General features: G+C 45.3%; 2 protein-coding genes across 4 annotated transcripts in view; one reads left to right on the top strand and one right to left on the bottom strand.

Moving 5' to 3' along the window:
- Positions 1-27,482, top strand: part of LOC6582222 (calcium uniporter protein, mitochondrial) — a 44,418-nt gene that overhangs the window by 8,779 nt on the left and 8,157 nt on the right. For all 3 annotated transcript variants that reach the window (XM_015162344.3, XM_015162343.3, XM_015162342.3), the window contains one exon: positions 4,088-4,214. In XM_015162344.3, coding sequence (XP_015017830.1) covers positions 4,088-4,214 — 127 coding nt within the window. The remainder of the gene's footprint in view (positions 1-4,087; positions 4,215-27,482) is intronic.
- On the bottom strand, positions 4,922-27,048 carry LOC6582223 (protein javelin). The gene is made up of 6 exons (XM_032730985.2): positions 26,987-27,048; positions 12,849-13,333; positions 12,423-12,771; positions 7,165-11,002; positions 6,686-6,950; positions 4,922-6,566 (listed from the first exon to the last, which is right to left on the bottom strand). The coding sequence occupies exons 1-6, from the start codon at positions 27,046-27,048 to the stop codon at positions 5,587-5,589; spliced, it is 5,979 nt and encodes a 1,992-aa protein (XP_032586876.2). The 3' UTR covers positions 4,922-5,586.

Here is a 27,482-nt window from a genome sequence, read left to right as displayed (position 1 = left end):
GGCCAAGTTGGCTAACCACTTTGCCAAAGACAATAATTCAAATGTGTTTAGCTAAATGCCTCGCCCAATTCCCATAAGGTGCATTCGCCATTCCCAAACTAAACTGGGCCATAAAACATATTCTCAGTGCCCAAACAGCAGACAGATTCAGGCCAACAGAGCCGACAAAGTCAGCTAAGTAGCTTTGTTCACTTTCACTAGAGCCTTGCTGTGTGTGTGACCCATGTGTTGGCCATGTTAGTAAGTCGCAACGCAAACGTCCAAATGGCCCTTTTATCTATCGCAGCCATCGAGCAGCTGTTTTATTCCCATTTCTGACTTATGACAGCGGCAACGACAAATAGCATAAACGTTTTGCACATTTCTTTCTTTTGTTGTTGCTGTATTTCTCTCCTTTGATATGTTCGCCGAAATTCATTTCATTTGCCAATACATCCATATGGATGCTTGGCTGTATCTGCTACTAATTTTAGTTTGCCTGCCTTTCGTATTTCATTGCTTTTATCTGGCTTTTTGTTATGCTCGAGCGAAAAACATTTTTCTGACATTCTCGTTGATATTTTTGATAGTCTCCGTTGCCGTTCGCTGTTCAGCCTCAGCCTCAGCCTCTGCCTCTGCCTCTGCTTCAGCTTCTGGCTGGCTTTTCCATTGCTTGTTTACTCGTTTACCTGCTCTGGTCTCTCTCGCTTTTCAACTACCAAAATGTTTACGCGGTGAAAATGTATTTCTATTTACTCATTGCAAAAAAACGAGCAAATAAATAGCCAACTAGCTATAGATTCGCTGAGTGTATATATATATATATATATTTATTTAGTACATATTTAACTGAAACTCATGCGTCTAATTTATTATTATTTTTTTAGCTGCGGGTGCCTGCTTTCAGTTTAAATATTTATAGAAATCGAGCGAGACAGTCATTATTTGTATTCATTAAATATACTTATATAATATATATATTTATTTGTTTAGCTTTGGTCTGATTATCTAGTTTATGATTTGCCAACTTGTGGGTGTGGCTGACTGTGACACATAACGGAAGTCAAGGTCAATTGTATTACATTAATTTGACGCTTTTTTTATTGCCCATATTCACTGTTCTATTGTGCGGTGTCTGTTTTGATGGCTCGTAAATATTCCTGGCATGGCTTCAATTATGTTGTGTAAGTGTTGAATTATGCTTTCCATTTGTTGACTTTAATTACGCTTTCAATGGCAATCAAAAGCGTTAACAGCCCTAACAGCTGCTTGAAAGGGTATGCCTGGCCAGCTTTCGAGCCGAGTCGAGCCGAGCCGAGCCGCATGCGACACTTGACACGCGACTTTGTTAAGCGTTGCCAGGCAATTGGCACAAAGCCAACTTCGCACAAGGCGAAGGGGTTGGAAAGGGTTCATATTCTGCAGCCCTCTGCTTTGCATACCACGCTGCCTTGTTGCCTTGCTGTGTGTTCCACGATTGCGAGTCGCTTTTAGCTGGGCCAACTTTTGATTCCATGCCATCAAAAGTATTTTAATTTTTTAAGCCAAATATCAACTTGAGTTGATGGCTGCTCAGCTCTTCGAGTTGATGTTTATTAAAGCAGTTTTCTTGCAGCTGTCTGAATATATAAGTTGGCTAAGATAATATTTAGTTTTAATAGAAGCAAAGCGCTTCAATTGGGCTAATATGAAAATGCATAAAGCTTAAGCAGCAACTGGAAGTTTAAGCTGGTTTTTAGCCGGCGCCTAAAAGTATGCAATGGAAATGAGTCGGCATGTTTTTTTATGATTATGAGCGAGTCTGTGAATAGTTTCTGGTTTGTTGCTTAAGCTTGTAGTAAAAGTCGCGAAAGAGTTTTAAGGAACATCTGCTTGGCTGTGTGTGCTGACTGCACTTGTGCTGTTTATTTCTGTAGCCCAGGTAGGTTGGCAGGTGTATATTCAGCTGCTTTCATGTCTGCTCATCCCCCGTTGCCCTCGCCGAGCCTTTGCTGGGTGGAAGCTCTTTTGTCAGCTCGGCTCAGTTGAGTCGTTAATGCCTGCCCGCCCCGCCGTTTGCTGTGCGTTGCTGCGCGTATGTTGTGTTGCCTGTTTGTTGTCTGTTGGCTGTTGTTTGTTTGTTTTCGCTTGCTTAGACCCGAATTAGTTCATCTTAGTGGTAGATGCGGCGCACGTGGCCGCATTGTTCTGCACAATATGAAACCACTCCTGCAATATGTCGCAGCTTAGGTCACGCCCACATCAACGCGCATTTTTGTGCTTTGACTTCTCCGGCCTTTAAAGTTGCCCCCTAAGCACAAATTAAATTTAAGCTGCCGTACGCTGGCATCAACTTCTCCTGGACTCCGGCAGGTGTACTTTATGAAATAACATTTTCATTTTCATTCTCATTCTCATTTTCATTTTCGTTTAAAGCCATAAGCTTGGCAGACGGCAGCGTTTCCGCATTTCGAGCGCCTGTGATTTCAATTTACTGGGATGATCATAAAAACTTTTGCCTTCAGCAAAAAAATCAACAATGACAGCGTGTGGCATGCTTTTGGGTTGTTTGGTGGCTCGACTGGGCTTGGCCGGGCTGTCGGTGCTTGTTAAATTTATGCGCCTCAAGAAACGTTTCATTTGTTAACTTCTAATGTTGGCTGACAGTTTTGGCCGCACTTGGCAACTCAATTTGCCGAGTTTTGCATTTTATTTGCAATTTGGAGCTCTGACTCCGGCGCTCAATCTATCATTTATTGAATGTGCCTCGGCCGGTTGTCGCTCGGAACGTGCTGTCAAATTGTTGTAGCACCGTCATATATACAGCTGGTCCCGGAATGTCGCCTCTTCATCAATAATGCTCAGCTCGAGCGACAGAGTCAAACACAAATCACAAATCATAAATGCCAGAGCAGGAAAAAAGTAGAGAAATTGAGATTTGATTTATGCTCAGCTGCTGCAGCTCTAATACACTCCATATAAAAATATATACATAGTATATATCTATATAAATATATATGTGTGTGTATATGCTCGACTTTTGCCCCTCATTTATACACTATTTAGATTTCAATTACTCAGCTGCTAGCGCAATTCAAGTTGTTGAATTATTGAAGCGCTTGATTGCAGTCGAGGGCAAAATCCAAAATCCAATCCAATCGATGCCCATAGATGGCTAGAAAACCACTCATCGAATACGTATGTATGTATGTATGTTTGAGAAGTTAATTCAAGCAGCAAAATAAAATGGAAATTCCAATTTAAAGAGTATCCTCTGATAAAAGTCATTATTTTGATGTTCTTACTTTTTACGTTTATCATTCTAATGATTGCCACTTTAAACGCCTGACGACACATCATATGATATCATGCGAGTGAGTTCTAGACTCTCTTTGTTGCCTATATACTTATTGCTGTGTGTATGTGGTAAACTGGCAAGGTAAACAGTTTCAGTGTCGATTTTTCTCTGCATTATTCCCAGCTGAGTTGGAATAAAATGAAAAATAAAATAAGGTAAGAAAGAGAAGAAAACTTTTCAGTTGTTATTGCTGCGCTGTGTGCGTGAGATTTTTCATACGCACCGTTGCTCGCAATCAGCAGCAGGGGAGAGACAGACATAGAGAGAGAGAGAGAGAGAGAAAAGAGAAAATGTGCGTTGCATGCCTTGTTATTATCCATTTCCCCCCTATCAGCTCACATCAGCAATTTACTGGCGCTAGATGTACCTGCGCCTCCAGCTGGAGGCAACGCATGATGCTCCTTTATTTTGTGGCTTTTACCCTCCCTCAGCCTTAGCTGTTATGGAGGGCACGTGATTTCGCTGGGGAGCATTTTAACTTAATTAGGATTGGTTGAAACTGGCACGCCACATACGCGATAAACAGTTTGGGCAGGTGATTCACACTTGTCTCTCCTTTTAATCAATATATGTATATTGACAAAAAGAGACAGTGAGTGAGAGAGAGAGAGAGAGTGGGAGAGACGTGTGGGCTTTAATGCCCTTAGGCAGTCGCAAGATCTATGGCCAATTTCAGCCACAATCAATAAGCCCGTAATGCATTCATTAATGTTAATTTAACAACATTTTTCTTTTCATGGCGCCGTCTTCTTCTTCTTCGCACTCACGTAGCGCGTTTGGCCCGGCGTCGAACAACAACAGCACAGAAATTTTGCGACGTCAACAACTTCGGGGGATGACGGCGATGAGAACTGGCGGAAAAAGCACGACAAGCACAAACAGCAATCCCTGGCCACCGGTAAGAGAATCCTTTCCACTGTTTACCCACTCTCAGTATTATCGTAAATATTTGGCTTTAATATGAAAATTGATTGGAGTCGAGTGGCCGGCTCGGCCCTGTTGGTGTGGCACTGTTCGGGGCGGGGGGTGTTGGTCATGTGATTCGGGCTGATTCATTCAGCTTCAGCTTCATTTACAGCATTCAGGGCAGCCTATGACGAAAAATACTATCAAGCACGCGACTTAGCGGATAGGTTCAACTCATTTCTGACTAGACGCAAGATGCAGAATAGGAATATTAATATAGCTCGCTTAAGGAAGCAGCTGTACCGGGACAGGAAGCGGTTCAATGAATTGAAAGAGCGCCTGAACGTCACAAAGCAAGCGCAATCCGCTAAATTGCCAAAAAGTATCGATATCAAAAATGAAATTAAGAGACAGACTTTGCCCAGAAAACGAAAATACATGAGTGTTATGGAGTACAGTAAGTAACTGTAGTTTGTTCACTTATTAGCTAATTCATGGACTGACAGTCAATTCAAACAGGAGAGTTTAAGAAAGAGCAGCTCCTGAAAAATTACGGCAGAAATCAGAAACGTGTAAAGATGCCAAAGACCAAACCGAGCTGGAAATAGTAAAGAACTGAAGCAAAACTATCAAATTTGAGATGTGGAAAGGCATCATCACAGTTGAGAATCCTCTATAGTAAATAACTCGAAATAGAACTTTGAATATTCATAACTATATTGAGCAACAGTCGGGATCCAACAATAAAATAATACTTTAGCTAAGCTAAATGAAAACTTTGTATCTAAATCTTAGCCTGAATTGGTTGCTTATTAAATATGAACATCATATATTATTGAATTAAGTTCTATTTATTGAGCTGCCAATTAAATAGTTTAATTGAATCCCGCATTCAAGGATAATTTATCATAAATTGTCATTTAGTTACAGATTAGTTGAACTCACACTCACTTAATGGTGCTGTAATTACCTCTGCTACAACACCTCCCTCCCACCCTTTTCAGTCAGCCCCTGCAAATGCAACCGCAATGTCAGCCATAATTACAATAATTAATTCCATTCCACAGCCTCAATAATTTATAAATAAATAAATCGGCAGGCTTTAAATGGATAAATGAAAGTTGAGCTCATTTAGATTATGATATATTTAGTTTATATAATATAATTTTTGGATACTTTTGTTTTCTCTTTCAATATAATGAATTGTTTTGTTTTGGCTTTACCTGTAAAGCTGCGCGCTTAAGTAATGCTAGGCTAATAAAATATTGTATTTCATATATGTATGTGCAGCTTAGAAGATAAACCTTATCGTGTTTACCCAAAGCCCTAAAAGTCGTTGCTTCGTTTTCCAATTGAGCATTCTGTTACATTTTATCATCGAGGCTGTCGTAGAGCTCTCCGTCTGTCTGTCTCTTGTCTATGGAATCTCGGGAGAGCTCGGCCTGATCCGATTGCTCGGAGTGCTCGGACGACTCGGCCTGCTGCTGCTGCTGCTGCTGCTCCTGCTGTTGACGTTCGAGATCTTTGGCTGGATCGTAGATCTCGAATTCCTCAAACTCGATCTCATCGTATTTGCGGCGCTCGTAGATGCTCCTGTCATTGGCCACGTAGTGTCGCACCACTGTTTTGTCCACAATGGAGGCACTGCTGCTCGCGTTGCTCAGTCGGCGCTCCTGATTCCCTATTGGTTGTTGTTGTTGCTTCGGCTGGTGTATTTGCACAGGCACAATGATTTGTTCACGAGCTGCGATTTCCGGCTTCTTGGTCAATTTCGTTAATGTTTGCTGATTGGCAGTGGGCGTGCTCGGGTTGACAACGTGCTGGACCTTAACTTCCGGCTGTTTGGCCAGCGTATAGGCCAAATCCACATTTTTATTGCGACACACTTTGCTGTTAGTGCCTGGCTTATCGCAGCTGCCGTTGCCATTGCCATTGGCATTGGCGTTGGCGTTGCCATTCTCTCGCCTCGCACTTAAATCGAGGCGTATATTCATAGCCTGACTCTGATAAGTCGCTGCGCCTCCATTCTGCTTATCATGCACATCTTGGGACTCACTCAGCTCCGCCTGCACGGCCTCCAGCAGCACATTGATGTGATTATTTACTGTCACTTGTCGACGAGCTGTCGCCTGCTCCTGGTGCTGGGCTTGTCTCTTGGCGGCGGTGCTCTGACTGTTAATGGTCAGATTGCCATCGCCAGCCGGCGGCTGTTGGCTGCACTCAAAGTGATGAACCATTTTGCGCACCACCTCGCTATCGCCCAGCAAGGAGTCACCTTCATCCGTGCCCGCCAGCTCCAGTCGGCTGCTGCAGCTGTTTGACTTGACCAGCTTGAATTTTATGCCTGCAATCGAAGACAGAGAGCAGGAGAGCGAGAAAGAGAGAGAGAGAGAGAGAGAGAGGGAGTAGGTGAATGATGAAATGCATTGAGCAGACGTGATCACTAGCCAGGCGTACGCTTACCCTGATACGAGTCCTGTTGCTGCTCCTCCTGCTCGTGAGTGCAGCTCTCACGGGGCGGACAAACATTGCACGACTCGATTTGACGCACCCGCAAGCGTGTAGCACTGCTCGAATTTCCATTAATCAATGGTGGATTTATCTGCATTGCTGCTCCTGCTCCCCCTGCTGCTGCCGAAGCTGTGGTTGTGGGTGCCCCTCTGTCCAGCACTCTGCCGCCATAGTAGGTAACTGTAGAACCGCATTCTCGTATTTTAGCTAGCACGTCCTGCGAAAGAGAGAGAGAGAGGGAGAGTGAGTGAGTGAGAGTGAGCAAGAGAGTGACTCGGAATTGGGCTTGGCCCGTCAGCTTAATGCGCTGTCATCAAAGCCTAATGGTCCATAAAGGCGCACGCAGCCCGTTGCTGGACATTTGGACATTTGGACAGTTGGACAGTTGGACAGTTGGACATTTGGACAGTTGGACAGTTGCTGCTACTTACATTGCTCACATAATATGTGTCGCACATGTCCGTCTCCGCATCGTCGTCCTCATTGTCGTCGTCATGATTATCATTCTCCTGCCCCGCGTGCTCATCTTGCATGTCCGCCTCCAGCTGCGTCTGCTCCAAATTGTGCTCATAAATTTGCCGGTAGCGAGAGTCACCTGCCGCCCCGCCCACGCACCAGGTGCGCCGGCTGGCCAGCTTAGCTCTGGCCTTGGCATTCGCCGCATTGCTGTTGTGTCGCCTCACCACGTCCAGCACGTGGACGTTCTTGCATGCCGTCACGGGCGACTCTTTGGCCAGCGCCTCGGTCTGATGGTGGCACTCGCCGCAGGGCGAGGACAGGTCACCGCTGGAGATGCCGCTCGAGAGGCTGGCGTTGTCCCAGTGCTTCACCTTGTGCTCCTCCAGCAGCTCCATGCCCTTCGGCTGCTCCTCGGCCAAGGCGCGGCCGTTCGATGCTGAGCCATAGCTTGTGTCTATGGTCAGATAGCGATAGCCATGCGCTCGCCGGCTCTTTGGACTCAGCTGGCAGGCGGAACCACCGAACTTTTGCTGCGCGTGGACGAGCATACCCTGGCCAGGTGTGGGCAGAATGTTCTGCTCGAAGAAGCGACGCACATTGCGCACCGTATCCGGATCGGGCAACTCTTCCTCATAGAGCTCGCGGTTCACTCTAACTGGCTGATAGAAAAAGTGTCGCTTCGCACCTGAGCCGCCCACCTGGCGCTGTCTCACCTTCTTGGGCGCCGTTGTGGCCACCTGTGCGTTTTGCCTGGGCGGCTTTGGTGGTGGTACGCCCCCTGTTCCGCCTGCTGCTCCTGCTGTTGATGCTGGGACACCCACTGTTAAGGGTCGTTCGATTTTCGTACGCACCGGCTCCACAATCACCACATTATTGTTGCTCAACAGCTCCTGGAAGCTGTAGTCCTGCAGGTATTGAATGAGTCCATCGAACTGCGCCTCCTTCTTGTTGCGTGTGGTCAGAATGTTGCTGCGAATCAGCTGCTGCGACTTGAGCACCTTGTAGCGTATATGATCGAACTGTGCCGCATCCTCGTCATCATCGACGCCCTCCTGCCGCTCCTGCGGCGCCGCACTCACAATCGTTGCCTTCTGAGCACCATCGCCCAGCTCCACAATCTCAATCGAGGGCGGCATGATGCTGCAGTAGTCGCCGCTGCTGCCTGCTGCTGCTGCTGGCTTCTCGCCCTCTGGCGCCGGCGTCACTTTGGTGCCCAGCTGGAAATTGAGCCGCGAGCTCTGCTCCTTATTGGCTGCCTCAGTGCCTGGCTCATTGCCCGCCAGCCGGTTCCAATAACATTTCACCGCATCAACTTTTTGCAGATACTCCGTGGCCACCTCGCCGCTCTCGTTGCTGACTGTGCTGGCCATGCTGCGGGCACTGCTGCGTCGCCGCAGGCTGCCGGCTCCACTGGCATTGCTGCTGTCCACAACATGCAGAATCTGTGGTCGCGACATTTTCTGTCGTCCGAATGAATCGCTGCCGGCTGTTGACAGCACCTTTATGGGTCTGGCCTTATAAATGGACGCTCCGGCGCTGAGCACTCGTCGCTCTGGCGGCTTGCCTCCTGCTGAGATGCTGGCGCGACGCAACGAACGCTGCGAACTGGGGTGCCCGGAATTCGGGGGTGCAGTAGCTGAGCTTGACTTGCTTGGCTCCTCTTGAATCGCCTCTGTTTGAATTATGTTGTTCTGCGCGTCGGTGACAATGATGCGAAAGGATGGGGGCTGCTCTGTCTGCTCAGGCTGCTCGGGCCGCTCCTTGGCTCGTTGACGGATCTCCTGGGCACGTCGCTCAATTAGCTTGCTGAAATTTGCCACCTCAATAACGGGCGCCTCTTTCGGTTGTTCTAGCTGCGACAGGGACACTGATTGGTTATCGTTATCGTTATCGTTGTTGTTATCGTTTACGCTTTGTTCGTTGCTTGAATGGTGTTCGTTAAGCTCCTCGTCTGCAATGGGTGGGGGCGGTGGGGGCAGTGGCTGCTCTTCCGCTTCAATGCACTGCTCCGCATCTATTTCCACCTCAATTGGCGCGGGAAATTCCTGTTGCACAGCTTCTTCGCTTTTCTGCACTTGACTTTGCTTCGGTGCTGCCGCCTCCTGCTGAGTTTCCTTTTTCGCTGCGTGAGTGGAGTCTGCCCTCTCGCGCTGCCTTTCACGTTCCTCGTATTCCTTTTGCCTGGCCTTCTGATGGGCACGGCCGAAGCGTCTGATGGAATCGTACGTCTCTGCCCGTGTCACCTCGCCGCTCTCTGCGCTCTGTCCCTTCTGGCGCTTGGACTCCTTGCGCTGCTGCTGACGCTGTAGATTGTAGGATGTCCGGAGCTCCTTGTCAATGTTTTCACAAACTTTCAGACTAACACCAATATTCACATCCGGCAGACTGTGATACTGGTTCTCGACGAGATTCGATTTGTGCGTTGCTGTCACCACAAAGGTGTCTGTGGCCTGGCGCTTCAGCTCGGGCGGAGCTGGCTGCTTTAGCTCTTCCTGCTTCAATTTCCGCTTCTCGACCACACTCAATATTCTCGGCTTGCTCGCTGCACTTGAGGTGACGCCCACATTGATGTTGCTGCTGCTGCAAGGCGCCTGCTCGACCTTGAGCACCTGTGTGTATATCTGTGCCTCTACCTTGGCTGTGGTCAGCAATGGCTGCTCCTGCTTGTGCTTCTGCTCCTTTTCTTGCTCTTGCTCTTTCTTTGCCTCTCGTTCACTCTCTAGCAGCTCTCCCTTCTTCTGCTGCTTCGGCTGCGGCTCGTACACAGTGTCTTCTATGGATATATGCAGCAGACTTCGTGTTTCTAGCTCTCCGCTCTCCAGGCAGCTCGTGAACGTGCGCTTCTCAAAGCTCTCACAGCTCTCGCCTATCAGAGTGCACTCGGAGCTGTCTTCGGACGATAAATAGACCGAGTCGTAGGCAATGAGCTTATCCAACTGTTCGCTGTGTGTTCGCTTTAGTGTGCCGTCGCTGTCGCTGGCTGCTGTCTCAGTGGGCGTGGCTAGGCTCTGCTCAGCCTCGGTCAAGTCGCCCTCTCCGCCGTGCTCGTCTTCGCTGCTCTCGAATCGTGTGCGTGTCGTAGTCGTTAGGCTGATCAGCTCGTAGCTCTCCTCGGCTGCACCCGAATCACTTTGCTGGAAGATTTGCTCAATGCGCGTCAGATCGTATTCCTGTTCGGAGAGCGAGGGGCTGTCGGTTTGGTCGTCCGAATTGCTGGTGGTTGTCTCTGGGAAGACGCTGCTCTGACTCAGCTCTGGGCACGACTCGCCGCCCAGATCAATGTGCCGCTGCTGATGGCAGTGATGGTGGGCCCTGTGCTGCTGCTGCTGTCGCCGGGATTGGTAGATGCGTGGCCTCTCGCTCAGCAGGGTGACTGCCTGCTCAAGTGCCTCGAATTCGAGAGAGGACGGCTGCTGCTGCTGCTCGGAGTGGCTCTGGTGCAGTGAGTTCTTAAAGTAATCCGAATTCAAGCTCTCTAAATCGCTTTTGTCGTTGTGCCACGGATGCAGTTGCTCACTCAAGCCCAATGCCAAGGCGTCCAAGCGTTTCAGATTATCGTAATAGACGTCAAAATCACGAGCGTCGCACTGATGTCGCTGCCTCTGTGGACAATGATGATGTTTATGTTGTTGTTGTTGTTGTTGTTGTTGTTGTTGCAGTTGGTGTTGCTGTTGTAGCAACTGTTGTTGCTGCTGCTGATGCGAATCGCAAGTGGTTGCACCGCTTGTATTGCTCTGGGTGTCCTCCGCCTCCGGCTCTGTCTGCTCGCTGGCTGCGCTTTGCTGCTGCTGCTGCTGTTTGTTGTGCAGTCTGTTGGGGGCGTCGAATCAAAATGGGAATTGAGATTATAATGATGCTATTGTTTAGCGTTTGCATTTGCTGATTGTTGACTGTTATCCGAACTAAATTATAGCCAAGCTCGGCAATTGTCTCACAATCTGGCCTTGTTTGGGCATTGAGATTCAGTCGCCGGCTAAACAATTGCTTTGGCATTGGCCCACAATCAATGCGAGTAAATATTCAGTTTATCAAGTAAACAAACGACAACAGACAACAATCGCAGGATATTCTGGAATCTGCCTAAACTCAGCTCCTCAACTTTGGACTGGAAAGATTTCTGCACTGCAAGCTAGACTAAATGTTTTTCTAGATAGTTATCGGGGCTGGAGCTAAGCTCGCACTCAGCTGAGGCTGATGCATGTCATGAACCCAACTAAGCTTTTATTATCGCACATTTAGCGTAATTTTCTTTGTACTTAACGTGCTCAACCTTCGATCTGAGCCAAGTGCCGCCCCGTCTCAGTTAACAGCTCACGTTGCTCTACTCGAGCCACTTGACGTCGCGATTTGCGGCAAATTAAATGAAAGCCGAGTGCAATTGCTGCTGCTGCTGCATGGGAAGCTAGCGGAGATAGCTGCTTGTCAGTGGCCGTAATGGTATCCTGGCTAAGAGGAACTGACAGTGACATAAATCAGACAAGGATGCGCTTGCATAGCTGTCAAGCATGCCACATGCCACATGCCACACGCCACAGGCTAAACGAAGCACATTCAACTCGTTGCGACACACAGTTTTTAGCTCAATTAAGAGCATCAGTTATGCAATCGCTTCGATGTCGCACGCAATGTCAAAGTATAAACAATAACGAAAGCTATGAAAACTATTGCCAATCGATCGAATGAAAGAAAAAACAATTGCGCTAACCTGTTGAGCAGGCCACAAACGTCGCGTAACAACTGAAAAGATGCTCGGCGCAAAACAGTTTTGACTACGTTTGACGCTTTACGTTAGACGTGGCGTATGCGTGTTTAGCTGCCAGTCATACACTAGACAGCACAATAATTAAACATCATCATGAGGCTGTAATTATGAGCTGCCTCTATTATAGATTTTGGCATAGCTAATTAAGCTGACTCGTGTGAACTGTGCCAGTTAACTGGGAAAAACTATTGAATTGAGCTAATTGAGAAACGAATTTGAAGAGCTGAGCAGCAGAGACTATGCATGAGGTGATATATTTAAATTCTTGTTATATGGCTTGCTAGCATGAGTAGTTCACAATAGAATGCATGTATATTTCATGTCACAAATGTTTTCTATTTACTCCTTAAGCTGCGCTCTTCAATACCTCAATCGATCTGCACTCAATTACAACTCAGTTTTCATCTAATGTCTAGCTTGTAGTCTAGTGTATTTCTATTGTTAGTTGTTTTGGCTGTAATGACTCACCTTGGCGATTCGCGGAAAAAACCGCGATTAACTAGCCGCGCACGCGGTATGAGCTGCGATCGCCGGCGACTGCTATTTGCGGAGCCAATTTGCAGATCGCTAAATGTCTCCTCACGTATCACGGCCAGGCTGCGCGATCTGCGCAAGCTGCACGATTCGCTGCCAAAGTCAAGGAATGTGGCTGTAACTGTTGCTGTTGCACCTGCCCCTGGTGTTGAAGTGGTTGTTGTTGTTGCTGCTGTTACTGTTGTTGTTGCTGTGGTGGCTGCTGTTGCTGCTGCTGTATCTGCTGTGTCTGCTGTGCTTGGGGCAGCAGGCGAGGGAGCTGCTGGCTCGTAGTTATCATTAACTAAAAAGCAATTCAATTTCGTGTTATGCTCGAGTGCATTCAACTGAAGGCCGGCCGGTGGCCAGACGTCTACTCACCCGCGTAGTTGTCGACCTGCTCAAGCGGAGCTTCCGCATCGAAACGCCAGTAGAACTCGGCTATGTCCAAGGCGTTCTCCTCACGCTCCAGCTGCGTGTAGTCCAAAGAGCGCGCGTTCCTCAGCTGGCCCTGGCCAACGGCGGTGGCAATGCCCACGCGGCACTGCGTCCAGTGTGGCTGTGCGTGCGGCGTCAGCGGCGGCTGTGGGTGGTGCGGCTGATGGTGCAGCAGTTGCCTCTGCCTGTGATCTATGCCAGCGCCAGCTGCGCCATGGCAGCTGGTGGCCAAATCGAGATGCGAGACGGATTTGTGCGTGTGTCGCCAGCCAGCGGCGCGCAGCTGCGGACAGCGTGGATCGTGTGTGGTCTTCTGGTGGTGGTGGGCGTAGTGCTGGTGGTGGTGCTGATGCTGCTGCTGATAGTTCGTATCCTCCAGGCGTACGCGATCCACGTAGTTATGCTGATAGCTGTAGCTGTCCTTGCCGCTGCTCAGAGAAGAGAAGAGAAGAGAAGAGAGTTAAAGTTGTAAACTAATTAAATATTTAATATTAGCTTAGCTTAACCAAGATTTCCATTAGCAAACTCTGCTCTCCCTGTGTGATTAGTTAAGACTTAGCTAACTTGGCTCCGGCACGTTTGACCATCAAAAGGCATGGCTAAGTTCTCTGTTTAACAGGTATGGGCGGCTGACCACTAAGTGAATTAAGCCCAATGTCTAGGCCGATAAACGTAAATTGGACTCATTCATTTGTACACAACCACACATACATACACACACACATGTGTACATACACTTAGTTGAGCATATTTATATATACATATACAGAAGCCAGAGTGCTTTACGAATCAGCAGAAACGCTCACAGAAACACACTCAGAGAAACACTTTGCTCATCGAAGCATTTAAGCCAACCAATTGCTGTTGGCTCTCAGCTTTTGCCTAGATTTTCCTTTTTGCTTTTGGCTCTTTCCTGCAGCTTTATATCGACTTAAAAGGTTGCGCCACCTTGACTGCTTGGCTGTTGCTTGATATGCAGTCGCTTGTTAAATGAAGCGTGGGATATGCCACAGCTTTGGGGGGGCACCCTCCCGTTGCGACAATTGCGAGGGAAAAAGACAGAAGGCTGCTGTCTGCCAGGTAAAAGCCAAAGCTTTTTGGCATGTTGTAAATGCTGGAAGTCTGCTGCGAATTGCCTGATTGATTGGATGGCTTGATTGCGCATTTGCTTAACCATGAACTACGAAATGGAAAGCCAGAAGTTGAAAATGTGCAAGAAAACGAAGGCCTTAACTGCGTTAGTTCAGGGAAAATCTACTTTAAAAAGTATTCTTGATTAAAAGGAAGAAGAGTATGCTATATATTCAATTAGATATGTGGGATAACACTTGCTCTTCGGAGGACTTTTCTTAGCACTTTACACTTTGCTTGGCTGTAGTTGCTTTGATACTAATTTGTCTTAAGAACTCATTCTTCTTTTAAAGCATCCCAGCACAACGGCTGCGTTAAGCTCACCATCTATGCAGAGTATTTATTTCTTACTCAATTGTAATTTGGTCTCTATTTAAATGTAAGACACTTAGGCAAGCATGAATAAAGTCGGCAATAATTGTTTATTCTCGTGTTTTGTTTTTGTGCATCACTTCTCGTAAAGAAGTAAACTATTTGCAATAGAAATAAATTAAATTGGCATCGTAGCGCTCAGGTGCTTACATCCATTTAATCCCCCTTATTTGGTTTACCTTTACCAGAATATTTCAACTAAATACTTTCGCAAAACAGTAAGCTTTCCGTTTGGATGGCGGGGCGAGTATGTTAATTGCTGGAGCCCGCAGTAGTTGAGCTCTCGGCGTTAGACTGAGCGGGGCGGGGCGGGGCTGGGCTGGGCTGGGCTTGGCCAAAGGGCACCATTTGGGGATGCTGCCAACTTTGGTGGCGCCCATTACAATTGCAAATGTTGCCATCTAATGCTTAACTATGCGAAATGCGAAATGCGAGCCTTGCAAATGCGAATGCCAGCGCCAGGATTGTGGGGCGCCATGCTGGCGTCTGCTGCTGTTCGAGTGTCTGGGCGGCAGCAGCTGCTGCTGATAGAGCTTACTGGAGCTGCTGACTCTCGTATGTGACGTCTGGCCAAAGTTTATGAAGCGCATCCACAAATAGGCCAAGCTGCAGCTGCAGCATTGAGTGCGATTCAGCGCTGACCTATATGGAAATCGACCATATGTCCGCCTCTGTGTTGCCACATGTGTTGCCAAACTTGCAGGCATAGAGCACGGTAGAGAAAGTAAGCCCAAGCGTCGCATCTATATAAGTTCTTTGCATTTGTATGCATAAATCTCTCAAATATATGCATGAATCTCTATATCAAGAGATGCTTCACTTGACATGCCTTCCCCAGATTTACTTTGGTTTTTCAACTAACCTCAATTGTCTTGGCTTTACATATGCAGCGCATGCGGTGAGGAGGGGTCAGAGGTCAGAGCTTGTGGCATGGGCCAAAGTACATATTGTCTTTGCTCTCTGAAGAATTTCGTGTTGCGCTTTTATTTTGTAATTCAATTAAAAGTTAATTAGCTGACTGTCATTAGCGTTGCCAGCCCACACACGCACACACACTCATACAGACACACACAGTGCCCCGCCCTCTTTAAGTCTTTGGCAATGTCTGCAAAAATTTCGCAAAGCATTTTGTTTTCGTTCTTTGCGTGTTTGTCGAGCGATTTTATTTAAGTGGATTTATCTTGTGATCTTGTGAAACTTTTACCTTTAAGAAAATGTTGTTAATTTCTTTATTGCTTTTTCAACTTTGATGTTTAATACCCTGTGGAATGGGTTATTAAGGTAGGCTAAGCAGATGTCATAAAGGAATTTTATATATAAAGTTTTAAGATGCATGCTAAAAATTAGGAAGCAAGAGAAGAAAGAAAGAACGGTAGAAAGAGAGAGAGAGAGCAAAAAATCAGGGAGAAATTAATCAAGAGGGACAACGAGAGGGAATGACTGAATAATAAAGAAAAAGTAAAAGTGAAAGAACTAGAGAGAGTAAAAGAGACAGAGGCAAAGACTAATTGAGAGTTGATTTATTAAAGACATAAATTTAGTAATAGGCAGCTTAGCTAAGGCCACATCAGCTTACAGCAAAAGAGACAGAAAAGTTTTATATCAGTGATAGCTTGACCGAACATGTCGCTGGGTATCTCCTAGTCGCATAGTCTTATCTCTTGTCGCTTTAATTGCATTTTTGCAACTTAATATCTCATTTTTTGCCTATAGAGTAGTGTTCTTTGTGCTGCTTGTGATGTGCTTTCAGCTGTAATTACTTCGAATACAGAAAAAAAAATAAAGTAAAGTAAAACAAAAACAGAAAACAACAACGCGTATACGTATTCTTTAAGCATGTATGAATCGTATTTACTTACACTTATACTAGGTAAAGAAATACGTTAATTACAGTTGTTTCTCCTCTGTTTATTTGCGATTTTATGACAGTCAGCATTTGAAGTAATCGCAAATTTAATTCGGTCGCAAGTCACGTGTTTTTTGTTTTTATTGGCATTTTATTTGCAATTTGGCTTACTTAGTACGTGAGATGCATACGATTCCGTAATATAATAAAAAATTTTCTTTTAACCTGGCTTTTTATTTGAGCCAATTGAGTTATATTCTATAAATCCAATGAAATGTTGCATGCCCCTGAATGCTGCCAAAGAATGTTTGTGGATATATATATTTAAGCTGTCAGCAGCAACTTAAAATGTCATAATTTTTGCGCACAAAAACAGGTTTAAAAAAGATACACACACAAAAAGGAAAATTAATATGAAAATCAATAAATTAATTTAATGAAAGAAATTTTAAACTGTTAAATGCCAGTCAAGATTTGTATTAATTCGCACACGCGAATTAATTTACAGCTCATCATTAAAGAGCAGAGCTGCTAATTTAATTATATATTCAAAGAGTGCTAAAAACAAAAAAACAGGGAAAATAAAAAAAAGCGTTAAAGAAAACTACAAAGAAATATTCGTGCCAAAATGGAAATGGCCAACTCGCATGACAGCCTCAAATTAATTAACACAGAAAACTATTGGGCGAATGAAAAAAAATTAAATGAAAATACATAGAAAACTACAGCAGAAACAATAAGCCATGGCTAACAATTTACATGAAAAGCAGCAACAATAAACGAAGCATAAACTCACAAAATAAAAAACCTGGAAAATAAAGAACAGTTAAAATAGAAAAAATTGTTGCAATTGCACTTTTCGCACAGCATATTTTATAGTTGCCCAACTAGAATAAATGCGAAAAAATATTAAAGACCTGAGACAGAGATAGAGATAGAAATAGAGAGAAAGAATAAATAATATAAAGTCAGGCAGGCAAACACACTCAAGCAATCAGAGCATAGACAGTGAAGAGCCGATGAGCTGAAGAGCCGCAGTCGAAGGCAGCGTGAAGAAGTGGGGAAGGGGGAGGTCTGTGGCGCAGTCGGTCGAATTGAATTGCCTAAAAGGCAGCTGCCAAAAACCTGATGACAGAGCCACAGGCAGCGCCAGGGAGACGCAAAGCGACACAACACGCGACATTTGCAATGACATTTTCGAAAATTTGCCAATTTCCACGATGATTCCATCGACATCGGTAACAACAACAACAGCAACAACAATAACGAAGCGTCGAATGACGCTAATGGTGCCGCAGGCCTCGAAATGCGACTGCGGCGAAAATTACAGACAAAGAGAGGGAGACAGGCTGGGGTGGGCGAGTGAGAGTGAGAGAGTGGCGACTAGGGCATCAGAAAGTTCTCAATTTATGCCCGAACAGCAACTGTCTCTAATAAATGCTAAATCAATTTACTCGGCCTCTGCCTCTGCCCAGCCACAATTCGTTTTCCAGCCATGACAAGAACATGATTCCCAACAATTTCAATTGCAGCCATAAATCATATGGCAATGGCAACGGCTGCCAACTGTAACGAATAATTAGTGTGCGACAGTGCAGTCTGCAGCACACTTGACCACAATGAGTGCTCGTAGCAAATGTTAGCCAAGGCAGCGAAGCATTTGGCCAAAAATGTTTGCATATAATAAAAGTTTACTACTCACGAGCAGACAAGTGCTGATGTTTTTATGGCTTTACACAGCCATAAAGTCCACTCGAGTCTGAGTATTACTTTTCAATATTAGTTTTTTTTGTATAGCAGCCAAGATATATATTTTGGCTATAGCCAAGTTTTCAAAGTTTAGCTGCCTTTGCCCTGTAGTAAATTAGGCGAGCATCAATCATTTTTCCATTATGCCCGGCATAATTAATGGCCGGCAAGATGGCGCGCTAATGCGTGCCACAATTACCTTTATCTATGTATGTATGTGGCAATCCTTCGCGTTGGCCCCATGCAAATAGCAATAGTCGCATTAATTTACTCATTGACAGCGTTGCCGTAGATTCTTAATGATGCTGCGGATTCTCGTTTTCGCCATAAACGCAAATATTGACAAATTATGTGTGCGCGTGTGCGCGTGTGGGTGTGTTGGTGTGTGCGTGTGTTTGCTGTCTTGTGCTGTGTATCTTGCGGTTGGCCCACATTGACGCCGGCGCCGCGGCCCAGTGCAAATAAACAGACACTTAAGCCACGCTATTTGCACAGTTTTCGCCCCGGCCGCAGATTCGCTCGGCGAATAGACGGGCCGAACGGCGTTTGGTATAGATGCTGCAGCTTTCTACCGCCAATGCCGCCTTTTGCACACTTTGTTGATTTTTGTGGTTAGGGCAGCAAAAGCTTTTATTGTGCATGAAATTGCCAAAAAAAAAAAAAAAAATAGAAACACAGAGTAACAAAAACACAAGCCAAGTCTAAGCTACATAAAACACAAACAACGCTCGCTTTGTGTTCCGTTCTTCTTCCGTCTCTTTCGCTCGCACGTTCGCTCGCTCGAGTTTTATGCACTTGTTTTATTTTCGCCGCACTTTTCGCAGCGACTCTCACCGCGGCTCGCGTTTGTTTGTGTTGTGTCGTGTTGTGTGCGCGTTTGCGCCTCGCGAAAGACTGACGCCGCTTGCGACTGCTGCGCGCGAGCTCTGCGGCCAATTGTAACGCTGCGACTGCGCAGCGTTGACGCTGCTGCTGCTGCTGCGGCCGCTTTGTTTTTTTTTTTTTTCACTGCCAAACATTTTTCATGTTTCCCGCCTTAGCCCGCCCGCCGTTGTCGCTGCTGCTTAAGGTTAATAAAATTACATGCCACAGTTGCCACAGCAACAGCAGCAACTACAACAACAATGAAGCAATTTTGTGAGCCTATAAACCAAAATTTCTCAAGTTTTACGTTGATTTATTTAATTTTGCCAGCGCGTACTTTTAATGCAATTTTTGAACTTTAGTGTGACATTTTCCAACTTTTGTTATCTTTTCTTTTATTTTTTTTTTCGCTCTCAAGTTTGTTCAACACATTTGCTTGCATTAATTGAGTTTCGCTGCTGGGCACAATTGAAAGGTAAAAGTAATTTATATATGTAGCTCAATTAATGCAAACTCGGCTGCTAACTTTTGGCCATTAAAGTGCTTTTAACGCTTTGCGAATTGCCAGCAATTCTGTTGCCTGAAACTTTGCCATTTTCGAGCACTCAAAAGTACGATTTGAGTACGTCTCTGGCCCCTGCGAGCCGAGTGAAAGGTTGCTGAAAGGCAGGTGAGTGTGTAGAATCTCGGGCGAATGAGATGCGGCCAGCCATGCGACAGGTTTTTAGGTCTCGAATTGCAAGCTCAATGCAACTTTTCGAATTGAGAATTCAAATGATATTTTGAGTGGAGATGTGGGCACGTTGAACTCAACTGGGAGATGAGCTCCAAGGCAAGACTTGAATTTGAATTGTATTTAAGCTAAGTTGTATGTCTAACTGGATGACAGATTTTTGTAATGGTTGCGTCAAGTGTCTTTATATAACTATAATCCAAGTTATACTAATTTAATCACATAAATCAATTAGCTCTTGAGCCATTGCAGCAATGTCGTAATAGCGACAAATGCTTAAAAGTGAAATAAATTTAAAGTAAGGTCAAGTGATGTTGGCAATGCCAAAGGGTCGCGCGGCTGGGTGGCAAGCAATGAACTCGGCTGAACTGTGAGCACACCAAACAGCAACAACAATTACAACAATCACAGCAACAACAACGACAAGTAAACACGTTAATTGAACTCTTGACGTGCCGCTGGCTGGTGTGTTTCTGTTGGTCTTGCTTTGGCTATTTCGTCATCACAGCCACAGCGTCACCTAGTTAACTGTTATAAGCGAGCGTGAGTTGGCCAGAGTGAATGAGTGTGAGTGCGAGTGTGAGTGCGAGTGTGAGTGCGAGTGCGAGTGCTTTATGTTTGGCCTGATGCACAGCAACAATGGCAGCGGAAATGCGTTACTCACACTAATGCAGCGGCAGTCAGACGAAGCACACAGTCAGTGCCGGAAGTGAGCGAGTTGCTCATAAAAATACACATACATATGCACAAAGCGAGACAGAGAGAGAAACACTTTTGGGCGTGTGTGTCACCCGTATGTGTCGCTGAATAGAGTTGCTGCACGCAGTGAAGCGCGAATTCATTGAAATGACGTAAAGCAAAAATTTGAAAAAGCAGCGCCCCAAAAGACAAACTCTCCTCCACAATTGCCCCCGGAATGGGGCACGGAGCAGCATTTTGGTCAGCGAAATGAGTTGAAAATGTTTTGACGTGTGACGACGCATGCAAATGGCATGCAAGCCTTTTGGACACGGCCCTCGTTTCGGATTACACATTGGGTCCTCCTGCTCCTCCTGCGAGAGGCAGCAAGGGTTGCTGCTGTTGGCTCGGAGCAGCTCTGCTGGCTTTTGTTTACAGCTTGCGCTCATTCTCTCTGCTCGCTGGCCGTAACCGATGGAATTTACGCTCATACACGAATTTTTATTTATTAAAAAAAAAAAAAAAAACATGTTTGCCATTCCATGTGGCAAAAAGCGATTTTCGTGTCATAAATTAAGTCAACTGCGACGACCAAAGCTAACATTTTGTTGCTTTGTTTTTCGGTTCTTCTCCATTTCTCTGTGTTTGCGCAATATTTGCTGGCCGTGGCCTGAGCATTTGTCTTCACTGCGGCTGCTGCGCACATAAAGAGGTTGTCAAGTGCTGTTTGATGGCCTGCAGGATGCGCCAAGACTGCAACAAAAACACGGGACAAGCGACAAGCTCAAGGCTGTGGCCGAGCAGGAAGTGGGGCGAAAAGCTTTGTGCAAATGCACATACATATATATATATTTATAGATATGTTTAGCTATAAATATTGTATATTCATATTACAAAATACTGACAAGCGTATTTAATGTTTCTGCCAGCTAGATTCAGAGAATTATTGGGGTAATGGAATTTCCCTTTCGCTGTCATGTCGAACTAAATGCTATAAGAGAGCATACAAAATTTACAGGAACAACACCCCCCAGACGGACATTTCAGCGTTTTAACTGCAGACCTGAGCAGCGTTTTGTATATATTTTGTATCTGTGGCTATCAAAGCAAATTTGTCCCCAGTGCCGTTTAATGTGCGCTCGTGTGTCAGCATCTCGACGCAGTCCGGTTGAGGCTGTCTGGCAACGGCTGCGCGACTCGACATCTTGCAACAGTAATGCGAGCACAGTTGCTGCATACTTTCGTGAGCGCCCCGGCGAGGGTCAGTTCTGTGATTTGTTTTCGTGTTAGGCGAGGAGTTGTTTGTGTGTCCATTCCATTTGCAGTACAGGAATTTATATTTAATCAAGTAAGAAGGCTCTAGTCGAGACTGCTCGACTAGGAGATACCCTGAGCCCTCCAAGCTGATGTTCGAATCATTTTGCACATCTTTTATGTACACATACATACAAGGTCAAGGTTATTGACCTCTCCTCAAGGTCATTGACCTCCACTCAAGGTCATTGACCTCTCTTCAAGGTCATTGACCTCTCCTCAAGGTCATTGACCTCCACTCAAGGTCATTGACCTCCCCTCAAGGTCATTGACCTCCCCTCAAGGTCATTGACCTCTCCTCAAGGTCATTGACCTCTCCGCAAGGTCACTGCTCTCTCCACAAGGTCATTGACCTCTCCGTAAGGTCACTGCCCTCTTAAGGTCACTTCCCCTCAAGGTCATTGCCCTCCCTGCATCGAGGGTCAATTAGGCGACTCAGCGCACTGCCCGTTACATACTTTTAACAAAACCATTATACCCAGATTTCCCATTGAAGATGGGTTAGGGTATAAAAAAAACAGAGAAAAAACGGCCGTCAAGTGGCGGAAACTACTTGAAAAGCTCTAACGATACGAATGTTGCACCAATTTGCATCTTCCACTGCAGCAATCTGTTAGCCTTCCACTTACACCCTCTCCTTTTCATGCTCGTTGGCTATTCAGGCTTGGATGCTGAGGATATCGTGCCGCATGCCGCAACTCTCCTGCCTCGACTGCAACTGATATTATTCCCTAGTTGGATTGTTTTGCTGCAAGGGCGTCAGAGCGTTTGGGCATTGGGGCGTGGCCATTGCCAGTGTCTGTGCATGCGCCCGTGCCTGTGTCTGTGCCTGTAATAGCGGCTTAAGTCTGCGTGGCAGCTCCTTGGGCAACTCTTGAATTTTTCAGCTATGACCGGCTACTCAGCTCTGACGGCGGCGCGCGCCTTTAAACTTGCAACAACAAAAGGCGAAGTGAAAGAAATCCAATATAACGGTAACTTGAGCACACAGCAGCAACGACAACAACAACAATAATGCGGTCCTCAGCCTCCATTTTACTTTTAGCTCGAATAACATCATCAACAATAAGCCAGCCTCTCGCCCAGTTCGCCCAGCCGTGTGGCCTTTGCCTTCTGCATATGCAGAAGAAGAAATAAAACTTTTTACGCTGAGCTTTTTGCTTGTCCCATTTCTTTGCTTTTGTTGTTGTCGTTTCCCAGTGGAGTGAATCAAAGGGAAAAGCAACTTGTTTACCGGGATTATGCCATATTTGTTTTGTTTACTTTCCATGTCGAATACAAGGGAGAAACTCTGCAGGCATGTGGCTTAAATAAAATGGCTTAAAGGCAGCTTTTTGATATGTATTTATGTTGTCAATTTAATAGAAAAGGAGCTAACGGCTTGCACTTAGTTACAGAAAGTACAAAATGTGTGAACAATTTGTTTCTAAATGTTTTTCGAGCATCTGCAATTCGCCATAATTCCCTTCAGAGTGCACGCTCATAACACTTGGCCATAAAGTTCAACTACACATAAACTTATTGCACATTGAAATATTTGCAACAACTGTCAGCTTGGCTAAGCGAAGTTCTTGTGAGTGTGTGTGTGTGTGTGCGTGCGAGTGTGTGTGTATATATATTTGAATTTTATTCGAAACTGTCTGGTGCCCGGCAGCAGCTTATGAATGTAAACAAGACAGACAAGTCCGATGGGGCGTGTGCGAGCAAAGAAGCAGAAGATGATGAAGACGAAGGTTATGCCGGAACCGAAAAACTGAATGCAAACGGAAAATTATAATAGAAGAGCGAGCACGTGTGCTGCGTGCATGTCCCTGCTCAATTGTGGCCCTTAAATTACATCAAGTGCATAAAGTTTGGAAAGAAATTGATTTAATGCACTTTTCTTGTTTTGTTGTCAATTTGCATGGCAAATTCGAGCGCAATCGCAGCGGATAATCAAAATGATCAGCCATTGAATAGGAAATAGTGACGGATAGACGGACGGCTGGATAGTCTGCCAGGCAATGCAATGTCGTGCCCAATATCGTAAACTAATTACAGATAGTGCCTCAGGCAGAGAAGTGAAGCCGCCCCGCCCCGCCCCGCCCTTACACTGTCTTTTGTGGCATGCAGCAGAGCCTACGTCTGCTGCCAATTTGCAGTTGTCTGGCTGCAGGCGCTGTGGAAATTGTTTTCGCCCCTTGCTTTGTTTCATTCTTTTCCTTTCTCTGCCAAAGCGTTTCCTTGCTGTCGTTTCGGGTTGCTCCTTTTGTGCAATTAACCATGAAATATATATATGTGTATAAATAAGGGTATGATGGCAGCAGAAATGTGTGCATCACCATTAAATACAGGCGAATGCAATTATTTTCTATTGCTGTGGCAGGCAAACATGCATATCTACACGTATGTACATGTGCATGTGATGGTGAAAGTTTTTATCCTCAACTAATTGGTAAACTTTTCCGAGGCTGTTCACAGCTACCACGATTTTGTTCCGTTCAACCTCACATCCCACACAGACTCTATCAACATGTACTATTCCTGAAGCTTCATAATTAAATTTGCAAAGTTTGCCAACTACCGATTGCTATGGTTCGGGTTGCTGTTGTTGTTTTTGTTGATTTAGTTGTTGTTGCTTCGGTTTCCGGTCAAATGCAAACTTTTTAATGAGCATCGAAAGTCGAAGTTACCTGCATTTACTAGAGTATTTCATGCAAATTTACTCACACATTCGATCACATTTACTTTGGCCCTTAGGCCAGTAAATTCCTTCAAACACTTCTAAAGACAACAATTTTCTTTTGCTCTTTTCAGGTAAGTTAACAACGCCGTTAAATACAGCTGGGAAAGGTCGAGCCGTAGACGATAAGTATGCACATTCTCTATCTTCCACACACACACTGACTCTGTTTCTATCTGTCTCCCTCACACACACACACACACACACACACACACAAATACTTTCACTTGCACGCGCACGTTTAAAGGCATTTGGGGAAATTTGTATGTCAATTTCATTGAAACTTGTGGAACGTGACAAAATGTCAAAGATCTGCTCCCAGGCAATGCCTCCTTCACACTCACACTCACACACACAGCTAAGGCTGTGCCCATCTGTCTGTTGGTATGTGTGAGATATGCATAAATCGATTTGCTTATATCGAAAGTAGTCTAAAAAATTTCTTGTGTCTAACAACTCTATCTGCACCACACACACACACACACACACACACACCCTCTTACACGTTACATTCTCTCATTCCTGTTGTCGTTAGCTGGCTGTCAATACAACAAATTTATTACTCAATACATGCAATGGCCACCACACAGAACAGCACCACCCGCACCACCCTCACTCTGTCTCCGCTCTGTGGCTATGCAAATGAGGCAGCGGCTGTGCGTATGAAATGCAGCGCATAAAACTGCCAAACTCTGCCCAAACACAATTCAATTTGCAAGCGCTGTCCGCAAAGCCAAAAAATGCAAAGAAAAACACAAACTGTTTCAATATTTTGGCCGAAAAACTCTAGCACATGGCAAACAAGTTTATTACATTCAGTGGTTGAATAAATGTTTCGAAATATAAATTTAGTGGCCAGACCAGCTTGCGATATTTATAATTAGAGGCATGAGAAGACACTTGAAAAATGCAAATAATAATAAATAATAAATTCAATTAACTAATTGCACTCGTATGGCAATTATTTCCCTTTGAATTTGCTGCTGAATTTGTTTAGAACAGAATTTCATTGCAAGCCTAAAAGTATGCAACATATTTTAATTTAGATCTGCAGCTGCTGGGAACAGTGCGAGTGTTGATTCCAGCAAAGTTTGCATAGAATTTTAGACTTTTTAGTGGAATTAAGCAAGGCTTCTATAGGAATGTGATATAAGTTAGGGCTCGACATGTAATAAAACTGTTTCTAATTAAATTTTTTAGCAAAATATGCTGAATATTTCGAATATTTTCATCCAAATGCTATAAAGCCAAATCCATCAAAGAGACAGTTGAATAACGCGTTTCAATCCTAGTTTAGCCAACTATTCAACTAAATCCCGACGCTCAGCCGCCTCCTGCTCTGTCAGATATCTGACACAACCCTTTAATTCCCCTGACGCGACGTTGGCAGCTGGCATATTGGTATTTCAGCTGTGGCAGTGAATGGCAGTTGGTAAATCGTTTCTATCTAATACTTGGCTACCCAGCTGGTTCCGGTTTGGCCAGGCTGTAGCCACGCCCTGGACATCTGTGCTTACTCCTACATGTGGGCGCCGTCAGCCCATATTTTCTTTCAGCATTAATTGCTGTTCTCCTTGTGATTGTGTTTCATATTGATGAGCCGCTGCGCTGCAATTTCGCTAATTGGAAAATGTTTTTTCAGGGCCACAGACTCTTCTATGGCATCTTTGTGCCACAAATCAGCATCGATTCTGCGGAATGAAGGGCGCTAAAGAAAATTGACAGCCGCTAATTGTAGCTGGGAAAATAAGGAAAATGGAGCAGCGCAAAGCGTTAAATTTGCTTTGTTTTAATTTCATGGCTGTGGCGTGCTAAGGGCAATTTAATTATTGGGGCCGAACATGCTCACAAAAAGAATACCATAAAGTTTCCACTTCGGGCCCTTTTCACTGACCAAAAATTGCACTTAATATGGACACGGCTGGGACTTCCCCTTGAAACGTTGGACCTTAAAGTTTGTTCGACATTCTGATTTTCCTTTGTCTTGGCCTCGCTACACACGTACAAGCACGCTTTTCTCTCTCGTTCTCTTCTTCTTTTTTTCTTGGGAAAAAGATTTAAGACTGAAAACAAAAGAAAAGCCGAAAAGTTTCCTTCTAGCAAACTTAATCAAATTATTTATAGATGGCAAAAATTTCGATTATTTTTAGCCTCGGTCAGGGAGAAACATTGAATAAACATTAGCCTTTATAAGTCAAAGATTTAAAATTACTTAGCTCAGCCATTTTCCACTTTCAACTAACTGCGTGTGCCCTCCTCTGCGCTCCTCACGTAATTGAAGTACCCATTGGCTGACCCTTTGACATGAAATCAGCTTGTACACGACTTTCTCGTCTTCTCGTCTTGTGTTAGCCCTTTGAGAGCAGAGCAAGAGCTCATAAATTGGTTACTGAAATGGCAGCCCTACCATAAATATTGATGCCCAGTTGGAGCTTATTATATTCCGTTGCCTTTTACATGACTTCCGGCATACGTCATTGGCTTTTATGGGCCACAACTGTCGGATGGCATAAAGTCTCCTGAAGTGGCAAACCAGGCACTTTACTCACGCACACACACACACAGACAGGCGTACATATGTACATGGTTTATTAGCGCCTGCCTGCCCTTTGGCCGTTAGTTGAGAGTTGAACCACTACCCACTGCTAGAATAGCCATAAGTTTGGACTTACCGCTTGTCCCGCTGGCGAGATGAAGTTGATGTTTGTGACGTTCGAAAATATCCGTTGCCCATCGTGCCGCCATAGCAGAGGCTGTGACTCTGTCCGGAGCCTATTTTGACGCGCAAAATGTGCCGGATTCAGCGTCGAAGCAGTTGAAGCCGCGTGTCCTCCACGCCGCAACTAGAGACTCCAGCTCCGCCTCCGCTTCCGCCTCCGCTTCCGCCTCCTTGATGAAGCAGCGCCTGCAAGTGGCAAATAATATGCTAGAAAATATTCTCGTCAAAGTTTGTGCAATTAATTTAACTTGAGGCAACTTGGAGAAGCTCACATGAGCCATGAGCCATGTGCCGTGGCTCGTATAATGAGCGCTCGACTGAGGGCACTTCAACACGAAGATGTGGCACAACACTTGAGGCAATCGTCAGCTGAAAAGTGTCCACGACAGCTGTTCAGGTGGCGTTCAAGTCTCGTCGAGTTAACACCTCGTCGTTGCCTTGTTTTTCAA

This window comes from Drosophila mojavensis, unplaced genomic scaffold (assembly GCF_018153725.1).
Source record: "Drosophila mojavensis isolate 15081-1352.22 unplaced genomic scaffold, ASM1815372v1 contig_74, whole genome shotgun sequence".
Lineage (NCBI taxonomy): Eukaryota > Metazoa > Arthropoda > Insecta > Diptera > Drosophilidae > Drosophila > Drosophila mojavensis.
The sequence above is the reverse complement of the archived record's forward strand: the minus strand, read 5'-3'. Positions and strand labels throughout refer to the sequence as shown.

Bases quoted from the DNA above. Each gene is read 5' to 3' on its own strand.
- LOC6582223 (XM_032730985.2), bottom strand. From the start codon at position 27,048: ATGGGCAACGGATATTTTCGAACGTCACAAACATCAACTTCATCTCGC. The intron at 11,003-12,422 runs GTGAGTCATTAC...CGCCCCCAACAG, and splicing joins TTTTTCCGCGAATCGCCAAG to ACTGCACAACAAACAGCAGC. The intron at 6,567-6,685 runs GTAAGCGTACGC...CTTCGATTGCAG, and splicing joins GCAACAGGACTCGTATCAGG to GCATAAAATTCAAGCTGGTC.